This window comes from Sphaeramia orbicularis, chromosome 4 (genome assembly GCF_902148855.1).
Source record: "Sphaeramia orbicularis chromosome 4, fSphaOr1.1, whole genome shotgun sequence".
NCBI lineage: Eukaryota > Metazoa > Chordata > Actinopteri > Kurtiformes > Apogonidae > Sphaeramia > Sphaeramia orbicularis.
Window position 1 is genome coordinate 1,660,080 of NC_043960.1, and position 18,212 is coordinate 1,678,291.

The 18,212-nt window shown below is 39.2% G+C and overlaps 1 protein-coding gene and 5 non-coding genes across 6 annotated transcripts in view; 1 reads left to right on the forward strand and 5 right to left on the reverse strand.

Moving 5' to 3' along the window:
- The window catches only part of hmcn1 (hemicentin 1), a 169,073-nt gene that overhangs the window by 100,743 nt on the left and 50,118 nt on the right, over nucleotides 1-18,212 (forward strand). The window contains exons 33-46 of the mRNA XM_030132214.1: nucleotides 1,802-1,910; nucleotides 1,985-2,154; nucleotides 2,355-2,509; nucleotides 6,308-6,431; nucleotides 6,529-6,630; nucleotides 8,136-8,312; nucleotides 8,964-9,115; nucleotides 9,811-9,934; nucleotides 11,861-12,036; nucleotides 13,255-13,351; nucleotides 13,587-13,709; nucleotides 15,147-15,302; nucleotides 16,791-17,072; nucleotides 17,176-17,343. Coding sequence (XP_029988074.1) covers nucleotides 1,802-1,910; nucleotides 1,985-2,154; nucleotides 2,355-2,509; nucleotides 6,308-6,431; nucleotides 6,529-6,630; nucleotides 8,136-8,312; nucleotides 8,964-9,115; nucleotides 9,811-9,934; nucleotides 11,861-12,036; nucleotides 13,255-13,351; nucleotides 13,587-13,709; nucleotides 15,147-15,302; nucleotides 16,791-17,072; nucleotides 17,176-17,343 — 2,115 coding nt within the window. The remainder of the gene's footprint in view (nucleotides 1-1,801; nucleotides 1,911-1,984; nucleotides 2,155-2,354; nucleotides 2,510-6,307; nucleotides 6,432-6,528; nucleotides 6,631-8,135; nucleotides 8,313-8,963; nucleotides 9,116-9,810; nucleotides 9,935-11,860; nucleotides 12,037-13,254; nucleotides 13,352-13,586; nucleotides 13,710-15,146; nucleotides 15,303-16,790; nucleotides 17,073-17,175; nucleotides 17,344-18,212) is intronic.
- Nucleotides 213-294, reverse strand: trnas-aga (transfer RNA serine (anticodon AGA)). Its single transcript has one exon. It is a non-coding gene; the product is annotated as a tRNA-Ser (tRNA).
- Nucleotides 1,521-1,602, reverse strand: trnas-aga (transfer RNA serine (anticodon AGA)). Its single transcript has one exon. It is a non-coding gene; the product is annotated as a tRNA-Ser (tRNA).
- Nucleotides 3,853-3,934, reverse strand: trnas-aga (transfer RNA serine (anticodon AGA)). The gene has a single exon. It is a non-coding gene; the product is annotated as a tRNA-Ser (tRNA).
- trnas-aga (transfer RNA serine (anticodon AGA)) lies at nucleotides 4,874-4,955 on the reverse strand. Its single transcript has one exon. It is a non-coding gene; the product is annotated as a tRNA-Ser (tRNA).
- trnas-uga (transfer RNA serine (anticodon UGA)) lies at nucleotides 5,751-5,832 on the reverse strand. Its single transcript has one exon. It is a non-coding gene; the product is annotated as a tRNA-Ser (tRNA).

Sequence of the window (18,212 nt, forward strand, 5' to 3'; positions counted from 1 at the left end):
TACCTAAATGTGAGGGTTTTTTTTACTCATATGTGAACCATATCTGTTTTTTAGGACAATCTAAAGAGTTGAATTTCATAATTTTTTTCACATCAGATCCAGGTAATCTTAACTGAGATCCATATCTGTTGTTTTGCTATGTGATTTCAGTCTGAAGATTGGTGAGAATAAACCCTGGATGTGTTGCAAGTTCACTATAGAAAACATTGCCCCGTTGTCGGCAGGATTCGAACCTGCGCGGGGAGACCCCAATGGATTTCTAGTCCATCGCCTTAACCACTCGGCCACGACAACTGATGAGCTGAGCCACTTAGTCCTTGTCACACTGCAGGTTTTAATGCTCAATTCGGTCACTTAGCTTGAATTTGATTTTTTTGCATGGTTGTTCACATTATAATGTAAATACGATGCCATCAGTCTCGTGTGAACAGTCTATGGTCCTGAAGTGATGTCACATGCAGCACACTGTGTTTACAGAAGTAAACAGTATGTTGTCTGGTTTACCTCCTTCAGCGCAGAATTGGGACGTCTGTCGCATTTTAGTGATGAAAAAGTCCAATGAAATGCAACATGACTAAGGTTTTGTTCACACGGAGGAAAAAGTGACCTAAATGTGAGTTTTTTACTCAGATGGGAACCATATCTGTTTTTTAGGACAGCCTAAAGCACAGGTGTCAAACATGCGTCCCGGGGGCCAAAACCGACCCGCCAAAGGTTCTAATCTGGCCTGCAGGATGAATTTGCAAAGTGCAGAAGATATTAACAGTCAAGGGCGTCAAACTGGAAAATAACAGCATAATAACCTAGAAATAATGACTCCAAATTTTCTTCTTGGTTTCATGAGAAAAAAATAATTTGACATTATGCCTATAAATAATGGCAACACCAGTTTTTTTTCTTTGATTTACTGCAAAGAACATTAAATTCTGATATCCTTTAATAATAAAATGTCAGTAACCTGAACAAATATGAACAACCTGAAATGTGTAAAAAAAAAAAAAAAGTGCAATTTTAACAATATTCTGCCTGTTTTGTGTCTTGGTAGATCTGATCTGTAATGCACATGTACAAATCAGAAGTTGAGGCAGAATATTAATCAGATTTTTCTTATTATTATTATTTCTTCTTATTTTTCTTCAGAAATTTCAGTTTTTTCAGGTTATTCACATCTTTTTTGTTTGGATAGTTTGTAAAATGTAAATGTTTTCATAATTTAATGTTATTTTTTGCATATAAAAAATTTGGAGTTGTCATTATTTATAGGCTATTATGCTATTGTTTTACTGGTCTGGCCCACTGGAGATCAAACTGGGCTGAATGTGGCCTCTGAAAGAAAATGAGTTTGACACCCCTGGTCTAAAGAATTCAGCTGCATAACTTTTCCCACATTAGATTGAGGCAATCTTAGTTGTGATCCTCAGAGGGACATATATCTGTTGTTTTGCAATGTGATTACAGTCGGAATACTGGTGGAAATGAGCCCTGGACGTGTTTCTAGTTTATTGTAGAAAACATTGGCCCGTTGTCGGCAGGATTCGAACCTGCGCGGGGAGACCCCAATGGATTTCTAGTCCATCGCCTTAACCACTCGGCCACGACAACTCATGAAACCTGAGCTGATGCTGCTGACTTTTGCTGCCCTATCTCCACCATGTGGACATTCCACTTGGGAAACTCACACCTGCCCACTCAGGAACTTACTATTTTAAAGCTGACAGAGTTCAGTGTAAAAATAGCACCGGCCCGTAACGATGTTGTTTTTAGGAGTTTAATATAAGGGTTTAATTTTGTTTCTTACTAGTGCCTCCTTTCATCGATGGTGGAGATGATGTGACAGACAGCACAGTGATAATCAACAACCCTCTGGAGCTGGAATGTCAAGCCACAGGGACACCCTCTCCTGTCCTCACGTAAGACTCCTTCCTCTTTCACATGTTCCACATAAAAGCACACAAACTTAACCATACAGTATGTTTTTTTTTAGGTGGTACAAAGATGGAAAGCCCGTCAGACAGGGTGAGGGGTTGAGGGTTGCATCCAGCGGCCGGCGCCTGATTGTTTCTCGTGCTCAGGTCTCTGACACAGCTCGCTTTCAGTGTGTCGCAACTAATGAAGCAGGAGACCATGAGAGAGACTTCAATGTGGTAGTCCATGGTAAAATGTTTAAGTGTTGCATGCTTTGATGTAAATGTATCATCCTGATTTTACTCATAATAAACATAATCTATGCTTTAATTGCAAACCAAAGGGAAGCTTCTGTTTTCGGTAAATACTTCTCCCTTCCTTGTGTTGAAATTTCTTTTTGCTGGTTTCTGTTTCGATGATAATAAGTCTGTTCTTTCATTTACCTCTAGTTCCTCCATCCATCCGTACGACTGGACCTGCTGAACGCTCCGTGATTCTCCATAAGCCTATCACTCTAGAGTGCATTTCCAGTGGAATACCTCCTCCCAGCATCACTTGGCTTAAAGATGGCCGACCTGTAGACACGACAAAGGAGCATCTAAAGGTTATTGATTTATTCATTATTGCATGATTTAACTCATGAAGACCCAAACATCCACATCAACCAAAAGCGTCTTCTGATCTAAACAGTTGATCCATGAATCCTATCAATCCATGTAAATCACATATGTCAAACATGCGGCCCGGGGGCCAAATCCGGCCCGCCAAAGGGTCCAGTCCGGCCCCTGGGATGAATTTGTGAATGAAAAAAATTACACTAAGATATTAATCTTTTTAGTTCAGGTTCCACATTAAGACAAATTCAATGTCATAATAACCTAGAAATACTCACAACTTTAAATTTTCTCTTTGTAAATGTAAATATTTTAATGTATTTACACTAAAACAAAGTATAATTTCACAAGAAATGTGAATAACTTGAACAAATATGAACAACCTGAAATGTTTTAAGAAAAGTAAGTACAATTTTAACAGTATTTTGCCTGATATTAAATGTTTTGTATATTTGTAGTGATCTGTAAGTTATAATGAATATGTGTAAATGAAAAACTGAGGCAGAATATTGTTAAAATTACACTAATGTTTTTCAGTTTGCTCATGTTATTCACATTGTTTGAAAGGATAGTTTGGAGATGTAAATATTTTCATTGTTTAATTCGACTTTTTTCACTCTAAAACATAGAGAAAATTTTGGAGTTGACATTATTTATATATAATTATGTTATTATTTTACTGGTTCGGCCCACTTCAGATCAAATTTGGCTGAATATGGCCCCTGAACTAAAGTGAGTTTGACACCCCTGATGTAAATAATTGATATGAAATACAACTTGTCATCTTTTCATGGTCATCAGATGTGACCCATTTAGATGTTCAGAGGCTCCGTAGTGAACATGGAAACAGTGTCATCTTCTACAACAATCCACTAGTAAAACCCATGGGGTTGGATCAATGACAGTGGATGGACACATGATATATTTAACGAAACAAAAGTCACTTTTTCTTTATTTTTTTTCTGTTTTGATATAATAACCTTTAAATTTACTCTGAGCTTTTATAAACATCTACATGATCAGTCAGTTAAATGTGGCAAAAAAAAAGGAAAAAATGCAAAATTCAGAGGATAATATTAGAAAAAATATCGATAAAAAACTTAGGAAAGGTTAAATAGAAAGAGAAATTGATTTGGGAACTGCCACAAAAGTCGCACAGGTGGTTCAACTAGATGATCTCACTGACCTGCTGATGGGACTTCAGGTTGTACAAGCATGTCATACTCTAACTTAAAACATTCAGCCATTAGTCGACATATCTGTTGTTTGTGATTTCAGTCTGTTGACAATAAACCATGGGTGTATTGCTTGTTCATTGTAGAAAACACTGCCCCGTTGTCGGCAGGATTCGAACCTGCGCGGGGAGACCCCAATGGATTTCTAGTCCATCGCCTTAACCACTCGGCCACGACAACTTGTGATAGTCATATGTATTTTAACAGCTTATCAAAACCATACACATGGGAAACAACTAATTATTTCACTGAAAATTTAGTCTTCGTTCACACTTCAGGTCTTAATGCTCAATTCAGATTTTTTTCTGAAATCTGATTTTTCTTATGTGGTTGTTCACATTCACAGTCTCTAGTCCTAAAGTGACCTCACATGTAGCACAGTGTATTTACAGATGTAAGTATAGATCTTGCTGCATCCCTCCTCCTCTAGCACAGAACTGTCGCATTTTAAGGATGTAATAGTAGGATGAAATGCGACATGAGTTTGGACTGAAGTCACACTGCAAAACATCCAGATATGTATCTTGATTTATTTCTGCATATGAGAGTAGCCTGGGTTTGATGTGAAAAATTGGATTAGTGCTGTTCAGATTGGCATAAAAAGGCACATATGGGTCACTTCTACCTGCAGTGTGAACGGAGGCCTTATGCTGCCTTCACATGCTGTCGGGAAAATGATCCTTTCCACTTGTGAATTTGAAATTACAAGTGCGTTGTGTTCAAGTGCTTTTGTTGTCGTAGCGAAAAAGGAAAAATGGCTGACACAAAATTTATGGTGACCTGCTACTTGGGTAAAAGAGTTTTGGATGTGTTTATTTTTCTGCTACAGCATTTTTGTTTTTTTGTGTATGCTTTAAATGTGCAAATCATCAGCTAACAGCAGCAGAATGTGCCATGTTGAAAAGTTCAGAAGTTATTTTCACCTCAAGTACCTAACTTCCGAATTTTTCATTGAGAAATACAACACAAGGATGCCTTTCATGTGCAATTCTGGAGTTTGTAACTAGTATTAACCATAGCATGTGAAGGCAGCATTCGTCCTTGATGTTCTGAAGCCACCAACATGATGATAGGATACACCCTGGATGTGCTTCCAGGTCACTGCAGAAAACATTGCCCCGTTGTTGGCAGGATTTGAACCTACTCGGGGAGACCCCAATGGATTTCTAGTCCATCGCCTTAACCACTCGGCCACAACAACTTCTCAGTGTCTGGTTTTAAAGTGACATTACATGTAGCACATTGTATTTACAGCTGTAAGTATAGATCTTGCTGCATCCCGCCTCCTCTAGCACAGAATCGTCGCATTTTAAGGATGTAATAGTAGGATGAAATGCGACGTGAGTACGGACTGAAGTCACACTGCAAAACATCCAGATATGTATCTTGATTTATGACTGTATATGAAGTGGACTGGGTTTGATGTGAAAAATTGGATTTGTGCTGTTCAGATTGGCATAAAAAAGCACATGTGGGTCACTTCTACCTGCAGTGTGAACGGAGGCCTTATGCTGCCTTCACATGCTGTCGGGAAAATGATCCTTTCCACTTGTGAATTTGGAATTACAATTGTGTTGTGTTCAAGTGCTTTTGTTGTCGTATCAAGAAAGGAAAAATGGCTGACACAAACTTTATGGTGACCTGCTACTTGGGTAAAAGAGTTTTGGACATGTTAATTCATCTGCTACAGCATTTTTTTTGTTGTAATTTTTTTTGCATTGTGTATGTTATAAATGAGCAAAATAATCAGCAAAAAGCAGCAGAATGTGCAATGTTGAAAAGTTCAGAGGTTATTTTCACCTCAGCAGATTGTGTATCAAAAGTTTCCTGGTTTTCAGTTGGAAGATATGTGAGGGTGCGTTCACATGCAGTTATGGAATTCATAAGTAGTATTAACCATAGCATGTGAAGGCAGCATTAGTTCTCAGTGTTCTGAAGCCTGTCCCAGGTGACGGTGGGATTCACCCTGGACATGCCACTACAGAAAACATTGCCCTGTTGTCGGCAGGATTCGAACCTGCGCAGGAAGACCCCATTGGATTTCAAGTCCATCGCCTTAACCACTCGGCCACAACAACTCAAAAAATAACCATTTTAGCCGTGAATTTCTTGCACTTTTTCACTTCCCTCTATGTCCCTAAAAACTCACCCCTTTTGTGCATAATCGACCTCTAGACAAAATATGTTTTCTAATGTAGAAAATGGGGATGTGGTATTATTCTGATAAATAACAAATGGTTGGTTTTGGTGTCCCTATAAGTAGTAAATGACCTTTATTTTTGCATCAGAGTATCTCAGACTTTTATAAATCCTGTGACACTCTTACCACCATTTTTGTCTGTTAATATATCAACAAAAACACAAGGGTGAGAAGAAAAATGGCTGCTGCATGCATCCTTTTTTATTCATTTATTTTTACTTTTGGAAATTTAACACTTTTGGTAATTAGGTTCTCAATCCAAACACTGTGTGTAGCATGTAGAATACACGTGTTTATGTACACTTTGTAACATGAAATCATCAGTGTGTGTTCATGTCTTGTGTCTGTCACAGCTGGAATCAGCAGGCAGGCTGCTGAAGATCACAGAGGCGAGACTGGAGGATTCTGGGAAATACACCTGCCTGTCCACCAACGCAGCGGGTGAAGCTCAGCAGCACATACGTCTGAGTGTCCATGGTAATTTATACACCATTGTCAGGGGAGTAGGTGGAGATGCCAAAATGTCATGAGATACATTTTTGTTCTTGTCTGTAATACTGTTTGTGTCCTTCAGAGCCTCCCACTATCCCCAACTCTGCAGAGATGATTAACCAGACCATCCTGTCAGGTTTCCCCACTGAGCTCGAGTGCAAGGCCACAGGCAGCCCATTACCTGGTAAAAAAGCTCCTAATCTTCTCTTCTGTTCTGCTCTGTTCACTCACAGGTTCTAAGGCATTATTCCCCTTTTACCTAAAATGGGACGTCTGTGTAGGTTCTCATTTGCCCAAGTCATTGTTCTTCTTGGTAGTTCTCGGTTCAACTGGACTAGTAAAGCTCTTTTGAAAACGTTTCATCTCTTATTCAAGGAATTAGTGTGGGAAACTAGACTAATAAACCTGCACAGGGAGTGGTCTGTGTTAGTGGTCTAACTCAAGTGTTAAGGCGACCAACCCGACTGTCGATCGTCGCCAGAAAAGGTCTCCCTGTCACGGTCAAAAAAAGTGGAAGAACAGCGTACGTTCTGCGCTTGTGTGAGACGCAAAACTGGAAAATGATGGAACATCTCTCTAAACACAGAGCGCTGTTGTCAGTCGTTGTCAGCAGAGAGTGTTAAGTAGTCAAGAAGGGTTGTTGTTGTACTTGTACTTGGGTAGTAATAACTCGATACAAAACTTCAAATCACTACTCAAAAGTCACCTGTTCAAACTGGCATTTTCTTGAGCCCTTTTGTTCTTTTGTTTTTTTTTTGTTTGTTTGTGAAGCATCTTTGAGTGTCCAAAAAAGCGCTATTTAAGTGTGATGTATTATTAGTATTATTATCATAATAAGAAGATACTGGCGTTGTCAGCTCTTGGGCTTCTTCTCGAGGAAGAAGAAAGATGTCGCAGGTGAAAACTAAGGAAAAATCGCACTATGCTAACAATGCTAACAGTGTTCACTTCATGGAATGAATGAAGTCCATAGACAACACTGACTGGCACTCATTCAGATACAATATGAGCTGTGAATGGCCTATTATAGAAGACAGTAACAGTGTGAAGTACCTTGGCATAGCTGGATTCACATGGAAACTTCTCGTTCACTGATTCACTAGTCAAGGGCTATCCCTCCACCAATCAGATTGGTCTGACTGAACGACGGGTAGTGGCCGATTACACATGTTGAATCGGCCGAAAAGACTGGCAATGGCATTAATGACAGCCGATTGCTCAGAACACACCGAGGTTTAGCAAAATATGACCCCTTTAAGTGTAATTTTTGCACCACGCAAATTCATCCCTTGGGCTGGATTGGACTCTATGGTGGGCCAGTTTTGGCCCAGGGGCCATATGTTTGACACCCCTGCTTTAGTTGCTTCACTTTGTCTCCCTTTATTAGTGTTTTATCTGAATATTCTACAATTTTTACTGTCAATTCACTGAAGCAGATAATGTACCAGAATAAGTAGTGTTTCTTGTCTCTTTATGGTCTCGTTTCAACTCTTCACATTCCATTTAAAGCAAAAAATGTCACAAAATTAAATCAAATAAAAATCAGTGAGTTGGAGCATAACTGCCTAGTCTTTGTTTTTCATTATCGTTATACTTTGATGATTTTATTTCCCTTCTTTGTCTTTAAAATATGGTATTAACATCTTCTGGGGGGATTTTGTGTCTTAAAATGCATGTTCCTTGCCTCAGCTATCACTTGGTACAAAGATGGCCGACCTCTGACGAGTGCAGCTGGAGTGACCATGCTGAAGCGTGGTCAGGTGCTGGAGATTGAAAGGGCTCAGCTGTCTGATACTGGGATCTACAGATGTGTGGCGGTCAACTTGGCTGGAGTTGCTGAGATATCCCACAGCCTGCAGGTGTACGGTGGGTACCATTTAAAAACAAACCCCCCCATGTAAGATGAGTTTACCAGACAGAGAAATAGACTCATGCAGCAGCAAGGCATGGTGTGCACATGTGCAGAGCAGTGTTTGGAAGTAGAACAAAGGGAGGTGTGTGTACACTGCAAAAATCTAAATCTTACCAAGTGTATTTTTCTCATTTCTAGTCAAAATATCTCATCACGCTTAAAATAAGAAATAATCACCTAAAGAGTAGCTTTTAAGTGAAATATAAGAACTTATTTTTAGACAGTAGATCTTGAAAATCTTATTGCAAGAAATCTTACCAAGATAATTTACACTTGTTCCATTGGCAGATTTTTTTGCTTGAATTAAGCAAAAAAAAAATCTTGAATTAAGCAAAAAAAAAAAATCTGCCAATGCAACAAGTGAAAATTATCTCGGTAAGATTTCTTGAAATAAGATTTTCAAAGATCTAATGCCTAAAAATAAGTTCTCATGTGTCACTTAGAAGTTACTCTTTAGGTGATTATGTTTTATTTCAAGTGTGATGAGATATTTTGACTAGAAATGACAAAAATACACTTGGTAAGACTTAGATTTTTGCAGTGTAATGCCTGCAGTAGTGCTTTCACTGCGTCTATCTTGACTTTTTCTTTCCCGTTCCTTGCAGTGCCTCCGGTCATCTCCAGTCGAGGTGGTACAGTTACAGTGGTGGTCAATGAAGCGGCCAGGCTGGAATGTGAGGCCAGCGGAGTTCCTCTGCCCAGCCTCACCTGGCTTAAAGATGGCAGCCCTGTGGCGAGTGTTTCACATGGCATACAGGTGCTCATAAATCCTTTAAAAGAATTAGCCACTTTTAGTGTAAGGCCAGTTGCACACATACAAGCAACACATGCATCTTTCAATGACTTGCTTCTGTGTTCTTGCTGGTGCCCAGCATATACGGGGTTATGTCTAGTATTTCTATTTTCAAATACAAAAAAATTACCTAAAATTATTGTTAGAGTGTTTAGAATGAAGAGCACTGAAGTGATGACAAAGACACACAGTTATTGGATTGTAGAGATATGAAGTGAATTTATCTACGTGACCAAATGGGATGAGAACCACTAAGAAACAACTTTTATAGTCAGTCAAAGTGACAAAACGGTACAAGATAGAAGCACTGTTTTTCTACAAATTTCTACAAATTCCAAACACTTAAATTCTAAGAAATTCCTTTTACACAGCAGAAATGAATTGATGTAGTGGATACCATATCCTCATATTGTCTTCCTCATCTGCTAGACACCTCATACAAACAATGGTCAAATCAAAGTCTTCACATTAAAACAAACAGGTCATTGTGTCAGCATCAGAAAAAACAATCAAACACATCATCCCCCAAGCCCTAATCTATATATGATACTACACCAAGATCAGAAAACAACGCACACATTACTCGTTAGGAAGGCCTTTAGTCCATGACTGAAGTGTGTGTTTGTTGTTTTTCTGATTATTTCATGTTTCTCTTTCAGGTTTTATCTGGTGGCAGAGTTCTGTCTCTGAACAGCGCTCAAGTGAGTGACACAGGCAGGTACACCTGTGTGGCTGTTAATGCAGGAGGAGAACAACAAAGAGAGTACGAGCTCAGGGTTTATGGTGAGTTAAATATAATTTGTCTGCTTTGAAAGGTGTAAGCATATATTGTCTATAAAGGATGAGACCGGGCCATATTATTCCATTGACCAGTGGGCAAACCTAAACCACCCCACTGTACATATGCATACTGTACATAGGCAAACAGGTGTTTAGTTCTACATCTGTGCTGTAGGTTTTACAGCATGGTCTAATGCATTAGGACAAGCACTATTTAGTTATGCTAGTAGTAACATCATCAAAGACATGTTTCACGTACAAGTGAGATTTGGAGATTACAGTTGAAAGCTTTGGCCCAGGTTTTAAATTTTATTCAAATTTAGAACACAGATTGTGCCTGAACTATCCAAAAAGAATTTCCCTGACCACATTATGCTACATTAGGTCAGGCTTTGGATTAAAAACAATTTGTATTTGATTAACGATTTGGCAGTGACTTGCTTTTTTCATACTAATACACCCACTGCAAGAACAGTACACATGTGGAATTTCTGTCTTTTGGATGCAGTTGACCTTTTCAAATCTTTCATGTCTTTTCCTCTTCCCATTGTTTTATTAAGTGTTTATAAAAGCATTGTCAGAGTCTTGGCTCGCTCTGTCACATCTGTCAACGTTGCACCAGATCCAGCATTTTGCACATATAAAAACACATCAACTGATATTTGAAAGACGCCTTAAGGGAAACATATGTATGAAGAGGAAGTAAGTTTAACTGAGTTTAGCATTTCAATAAACCTTGTCACTTTCCAGCACCGAGCTGAGCTTGATGAGAAAACAGATGTTATACAGGTCTAATCAAAGCAAACGCCACTGAGGGAATCTGAGACAATGTACTTCACATGTATGGAAATGTATGTGTGTGTCCCCTTGTCTCTGTTTGAATGTATATATGCAAAATACATCCACATGACAAGTGTTTCCTCAGGAAGATCAAAAAGAGCTTGTCCAGAGAAATAAAGGCAGATTTGTTGAGGTAATTGTTACCATTCTTCAGCAGCTTCCTGTGTCTGGCCAAAGCCAAGGGCCTGTTTCTGTTCTTCCCCAGTGACTTTGTGCTTTGTCTATCCACTAACCAACCAGCAGGGAGACTGACCTCCAGTCATTTCACAGATTATGCCAGATTCATCACAAAGGCATAAATGTCTCGAGGAAAACACACCAACACGAGGCCACTTACAGAAGCCAAGTGTCTGACGCTAAATTAGGTTGAATGAAAGTGTCACTTGAATTAAATGTTCCGTTCAAGTCCAGTTTGCTGTTAGAAACGAGACATTGTCATACACACCTCCAGACATTTCCTGACTTGTCAGCTAACTTTTTCCCACAGTTTGCCTGGCGGACACTCAGGAGCCTGTCTCTTAGCTGCAGATTTTTCTTCAATTTTTTTTATTTTTGTGTCATGCTCACAAAGTGCCAGAGACTCATGAGTTTACAAGACACCAACATTCAGCTCCAGTAACGTTAAGTGCCAAATCAATATTATGTCCAGGGCTCATGTGGATTGTGGGAAATCTCATTCACAGCTAGGACTCAACAAAACACTGTAGAAATTTACAGGAGGAAAAGTGATTAACATAATTTCTTTGCATTGGACTCGTTATGTATCTGAGTGCATGTGTGTAATTTCCATGGAGATTAAGTTTCATGAAGCTCTTGGAGATGAAGCCTGATTGTTGATACCACAGACAAATGTTGAAGTAGTTTAAGTGTGCTGTCATAACCCAAAATAGAATTAGTACTTAAAGAACACCAGCTGCTCAGCGGAACAATTATTTCATTGTCATACACGGTAAGTTTGCAGTGTCAGTATGGTTTGGAAGGCTTCCTGCTAAAACCATATGTGTTTATTTATAGTTCTTTTCATTTTACGTGCATGAATCTCCAGTGCTTGGTTGTGTTATCAGTAGAGCTCTCTATTTTCCACCACAGTGCCACCTAATATTAAAGGTGAGGAGGTGAATGCCACAGTGATGCTTGGGCGTCCAGTGGAGCTGCAGTGCCAGAGCGATGCGATTCCCCCACCCACCCTCACCTGGCGCAAAGATGGACGTCCACTCTTCAGGAAACCTGGTCTCACTGTGTCCGCCAATGGAAGTCTGCTTAAGGTACAGCCAGGATTGAAGACTATACAATACAATTTAAAAAAACAAACTGTGTCTAGATGCCATATGAATGACCCCAGTGGACAGCAGCCCACTGGACTACTTCTCAGAAATAGATGCGGTGTGACCAAAATCACCTTGTGCTGAATGTAGGGAAGACAGAGGAGATGATATTTGACCCAAAGACTGTTGGTGACCACAGGCCAGTCGTCATAAAAAATGAACACATCAGTCAGGTGGATTCGTACAGGTATCTGGGGGTCCACATGGACAACACACTCAGCTGGAAGGTACATGTGGGAAGTCTGCTCCAAACTCCAAAAGCATCTTTACTTTCTACTCAGACTGAGGGTCTATGGCAGGGGTCACCAATCCTGGTCCTCGAGGGCCAGTATCCTGTATGTTTTAGATATTTCCCTCTTCCCGCACACCTGACAGTCGTTATCAGGCTTCTGCAGAGCTTGATGATAGGCTTATGGTTTAAATCAGGTGTGTTGCAAGAGGGATACATCTAAAACAAGCAGGATACCGGCCCTCGAGGACCAGGATTGGTGACCCCTGGTCTAGGGAGTGGAGCAGAGGCTCATGTTGCTCTTCTACCGGGCCGTATTGATACGGCAGATACAGCATGGTGGCCTGGTATGGCAACCTGACTGTGCAGTCGAGGTCACAGACTGGGAGTCTGGTGCGGACTGTCATGAAGATTGTGGGGGTTTGGAACCATCCTTCCCTGCAGGTGCTCTAGGAACAGTCCGTCACCAGACAGGCACAGAAAATAGTGTCTGACCCAACTCACATCCTACACCACGAGTTCCAGCTCCTACCTTCTGGCAGGAGATTCAGGGTCCCCAGAACCAGGCTGAACCACTACAAAAACTCATTCATCCCAACATCCATCAGACTGTTAAACAATCAGTAACATCTGTCAGAGTAATAAGCTACATGGTGCAGTCATTTCATACCTGTATGTGCAATACACATCTGTACAATAACTTATTTATGAATATGTGTATATGTATATATCATGTGCACATTTATTTATTTATTTAGTTCTTCTTTATTCTCTCTTTTATTCTGTTGGCTCTTCTTTATTCTGTCCACCTGTAAACTGCAGCTGAACAGAGTCCCGGAAAAATTTCCCCACGGGGACTATAAAGTATATCTTATCTTATTTTATCCTAGATAGAGTATCTCATTTATGGTTTTGGATCTAACCTGTAGGTGAACAGTGCACAGGTGCAGGATTCTGGCAGGTACACATGTGAAGCCACCAATGTTGCAGGAAAAACAGAGAAGAACTATAACCTCAATGTGTGGGGTGAGTTACCTTTGGTTTGTCTGTGTTTGTGGCTTTGGATGAAGACGTGTATTAGTCATCTGGGATTTCTTTCATTTTCTAACCATGTTAATGTAGTTGATTGTGTTACTGTTGTAAATCTGCTGGATTAAAGTCCGTTTTCTCTGAAGGTTTGGGCATGAGGTTGACTTTTTGAACTCATTTAATCTCCAGTGAAATGTGAGCGCCCCCTTTTGGTGTCTTGTCAATATTACAGTTTCTCCCAGCATCCGGGGCTCAGAGGAGGTGTCTCCACTCACAGTGACTGAAGGAAATCTCATCACTCTGGTGTGTGAATCCAGCGGTATCCCACCACCAAGCCTGAGCTGGAAGAAGGATGGTGAGTAGAGGGTATGAACATGACATGAAAAATTCAAGATTCCAGATTCTTTTATTGTCATTGTATACTCAGAGCATACACAACGAAATTCAGATGACATTTATGGAGACGGTGCTTGGGTAAAAAAAAAAAAAATACACAATATAAAATACTAAATATGTAAATAGTTTTAAAGAGCTAGAGTAAATAGTGAAAAAACAGTAACCCCAACCCCCAACCCCCACCCCTCTCCCATTCAGTCAAGTCACACAATCACACATACATACCTACGTAGGTTTTCCATAGCTTTATTTATTATTGTGAGTTTGAATTTTAAAATTTTATCTTTTTATCCCGGAGACAGTTTTTATTTCCCTAAGGTTTTTTTAAATTGTATTTTATTGTATTTTGTTTATATTTATCTTGAGCTTATTTATTTTATCTTATCTTTTTACTTATCCTTGCTGCTACGTTAGTGAACGGCGGAACACTGAGCACTTTTTTGTGTAAACACTCGATCAAGTACCTGCCTGTCAGGTTCAATGTGTGTTTTGTAACAGAATGCCAAATGCACCCATTTTTCTACAAAACAAATCTAACCCACGAGTATAAATACAGTAACCTTGAACCTTAGGTGCAGAGAACAGTGAAAGATCAGTAGTTATTCCACATTACTGATTTCATTATTGCACATGGTAGATTTTGATTATTGTACATTGGTTATTGTTAATTGTTGTTGATTATTACATGCAGCTGGTTATTGCAGAGTGCAGTGTGATGATTGCTCTGGGGTAGAAGCTGTTTTCCAGTCTTGTAGTCCGTGCTGTGATGGTCCTGTATGAAAGATAAACAGTATACTGTGGAGGTGAAGCATTAAACCCATAAAGACCCAGACATGCGCCGTCGACCAGAACCATCTACTGATTAAAAATGTTCAATACCTGTTGCTCCAATAATCCTATCAATTCATGTAAGTAATTGATGTAAAATGCAGTTTGTCATCTTTTCATGGTCATCGGATTTGAGTCATTTGGATGTTCAGAGGCTCCGTAGTGAAGGTGGAAACACCATCATCTTCTACAACACTGATTGACCAGTAAAACCCATGGACTTGAAACAATGACAGGGGAGGGAAACACTTGTTTTTACATTCAGTTATTGCTATATTTTGTTGAAAAAAGTCACTTTTTCTTCAGTTTTCTCTGTTTTTGATATAATAACCCTCAACTTTAATCTGATCTTTTATGACCATCTACATAATCAGTGAATTAAATATAGGAAAATATCTGATTTTCACTGAAAAAACACAAAATACAGAGAATAATATTATAATAAATAGTGATAAATTGCCTAAGAAGGGTTACATGGTGAGAAAAATTAATTTGGGAACTGTCATAAAAGTAGCACTGGGTCTTTATGGGTTAAAGACCCTAACTATGTGAATGACATGTGTTTCAGGAATGGATTTAAAGTCAGACCAACGTGTCAGGGTTCTGTCAGGAGGACGTCAGCTCCAAATTTCCAGCGCTGAAAGGACAGACACCGCTTCATACACCTGTACAGCCTCCAGTGCAGCTGGAAGCACCTTCAAGGAGTACAGTCTGCAGGTTTATGGTAAATCTGCAACACCAGGTTTCTTACATTAAAGTCAGTAACTCATTCTGTAATTACTAATTACTACAAAAGAAGGGAGATGTACTCTGTTGCAATGCTTTACACAGAGTCTAACCAAAGAAAGTACTTGAGGGCCTTTCATTTGATAATTACTGCAGCAATGAATATGTGTCAGTTCTTTAACCTTTCAGTAACGTCTTAGATTGAACTGTGTTTCAATTTAAAAAGGTCATGTGGTCTGATGAATCCAGATTGACCCTGTTCCAGAGTGATGGTCCATCAGGATGAGAAGAAAAGTGGGTGAAGTGATTACCCACAATGCCTAGCGCCTACAGTACAAGCCTGTCGAGGCAACGTTATGATCTGAGGTTGATGCAGTTGATCAGGTCTAGGTTCGAACCATTATTTGTCCAAAAAATAGTGGAAATAAATGTTGTGACATCGTATAAGTTTATTAAAAAGATGCACAGTGAATGTGTCCTGGAATCAAAGCTAAAGGTTGTATTTGTATGTTAAAAAATATACATAATAAAAGCAAATCTTGTTACTCTTTTTATGTCACTGACTAAGATCAGTCAGGTTTATCTGTGGTAAAATATAAACCACAGTATGTGATCAGTTATAATGCAGTCAGTTTAAATGTATTACATATTGCATTTAAGATGTGTATTACAAAATATGACAGATTATTACATAAGGTGAAATTTGTCAAATTACTTATTACTAATTTCTTACATTTTGTTGAAATCATCATATTATTAATAATAATAGATAATACAATACGTATTCACGTAGCAATTATCAAGACACTCAAAGGTGCTTATAGATAATATGGTGTTTATAGCATGTTATTTAAAAATTTGTCATACTTATCCTATAAAAATGACCAAAATCCCTTGAAAAGGTTAAATACACACTCAGGGAGTCCAAAAGCCTCTTCTACTCTACCTGTCCTTCATTAACACACTAAAAACTCTCCCTGATAACTCACAAACTCGTGAGTTTTAAGATAGATCATGAGGGACGACGTGTGTCGTTACACAGCCCAACACTACCTCATTTGCTCTCAGATCTGGCTCGTAGACCAACTCCACTCTCATTCTCTTTTCGTTTAATTATTTGTGTTGGATGAGTGTCATACCTATTAATACATTTGCTTTTATTTAATCTCAGATTGGGATGTGTTCCCCAGGACTTTGTAGGGTGGGGGGAGGGATGGGGTGGGTATTGTATATATGTTACGTGAAAAATCCAAAAATATAGTTTTTTCTTGCATGACTGTTACTTTTTTTTAAAAACCTTGATTCCAATAAAAAGAACGTTGACAAAAAAAAAAAAAAAATCCTACATGTTGCAGGCTGATTTTCTTGCAGCTGATAGTTTTTATACTCCTCTGGTACATACTGTGAACAGTCATGTCCATGTTTTATGTTCTCAGGATCTCTTGTCATAGTGTGTTCACCAACTCACCTGCTTCTCTCACTTCAGTCCGCCCTTATATCAGACGCAGCGAGGGCGATGCCGATGACGTGACTGTGACAAAAGGAGGTGATGTTACCCTACAGTGCGCTGCAGAGGGTGTACCTCGGCCAGCGGTCACATGGCTGAAAGATGGACGACCTATCACTGGTCAACACGGTGCAAAAGTCCTGAACGAGGGGAGGCTGCTGCAGATTAAAGACGCCAGGGTGTCGGACACAGGACGCTACACCTGTATCGCTGTTAATGTGGCAGGACAAGCTGACAGCAAACACGATATCAGCGTACATGGTATGAATTATCATCAGATTTTTGTCTCTTTTTAATGTCTTTAGCTGTTGAACTGTGGTTTACTCTCTCTATTTTCTCTTTTTTTCCACTTTCCTTTGTCTAGTTCCACCTGCTATCATTGGTCAGGTTCAGTTTCCAGAAAATGTGAGCGTTGTAGTGAAGAACCCTGTCACTTTAAGTTGTGAAGCCTCTGGTATCCCTCTTCCTGCCATTACCTGGTTAAAGGATGGTCAGCCAATTAAAGCAACCAGCTCAGTTCGTGTCCTCTCAGGTGAGTTTCTGAGAGAATCATCTGATAAACAAAGCTATAAAATGTTTACCACAAACTTAGCTTTGCCAAACTTTAAATAAAGGGGGTTCTAATGCTGTGTCTTATACAGTCATGGAAAAAAATTATTAGACCACCCCTTGTTTTCTTCAATTTCTTGTTCATTTTAATGCCTGCTACAAGGTACATCTGTTTGGACAAATATAATGATAACAACAAAAATAGCTCATAACAGTTTAATTTCAGAGCTGATATCTATCCATTTTCCATGATTTTCTTGATAAAAACCAAAATCACTTCAGTTCTCACATCAGTATCTATGGCATTGCACTGACAAAAACAGTGCTTTTAGGCATTCCATGTTTTCTTTTCTGTGTGTTTTAGTCACATGACACACACAGGAGTTAGGACTGGATTGCAAAACCATTGTTTTTGATGACTTTTGATGGTCTAATAATTTTTCTGCGACTGTAGTCTTCATGTGCTGCATCAGCTGATAGTTTAACCGTGGATCAACAAACGGCTAGTTAGCAAAGATAATAAAATCACATAATAACTTTATACCTTCCTAAGACGCTGCCATTTCAGCATCAAACTCCATTCTTCTCATTTAAAGCTGTGTCCAGTGGAGAAAACAACAACAGTCGCATTTATCATGGGGTCACTTTCACTCTGACCCCATGGAGTTATTTTTCTTCACCAGCATTTGAAAAATAGAAATACTACATAAAACCCCTTTAACAATAAACAAATGGACTTATTTAGTTTTTGACCCTTTCCCGCTTTGCCTCACTGAATGGGAATAATAATTATTAGAAAATGTTGATCACACAAGTTTAATCAAAAGCAAGTGTCGCTATTGATGCTGATAT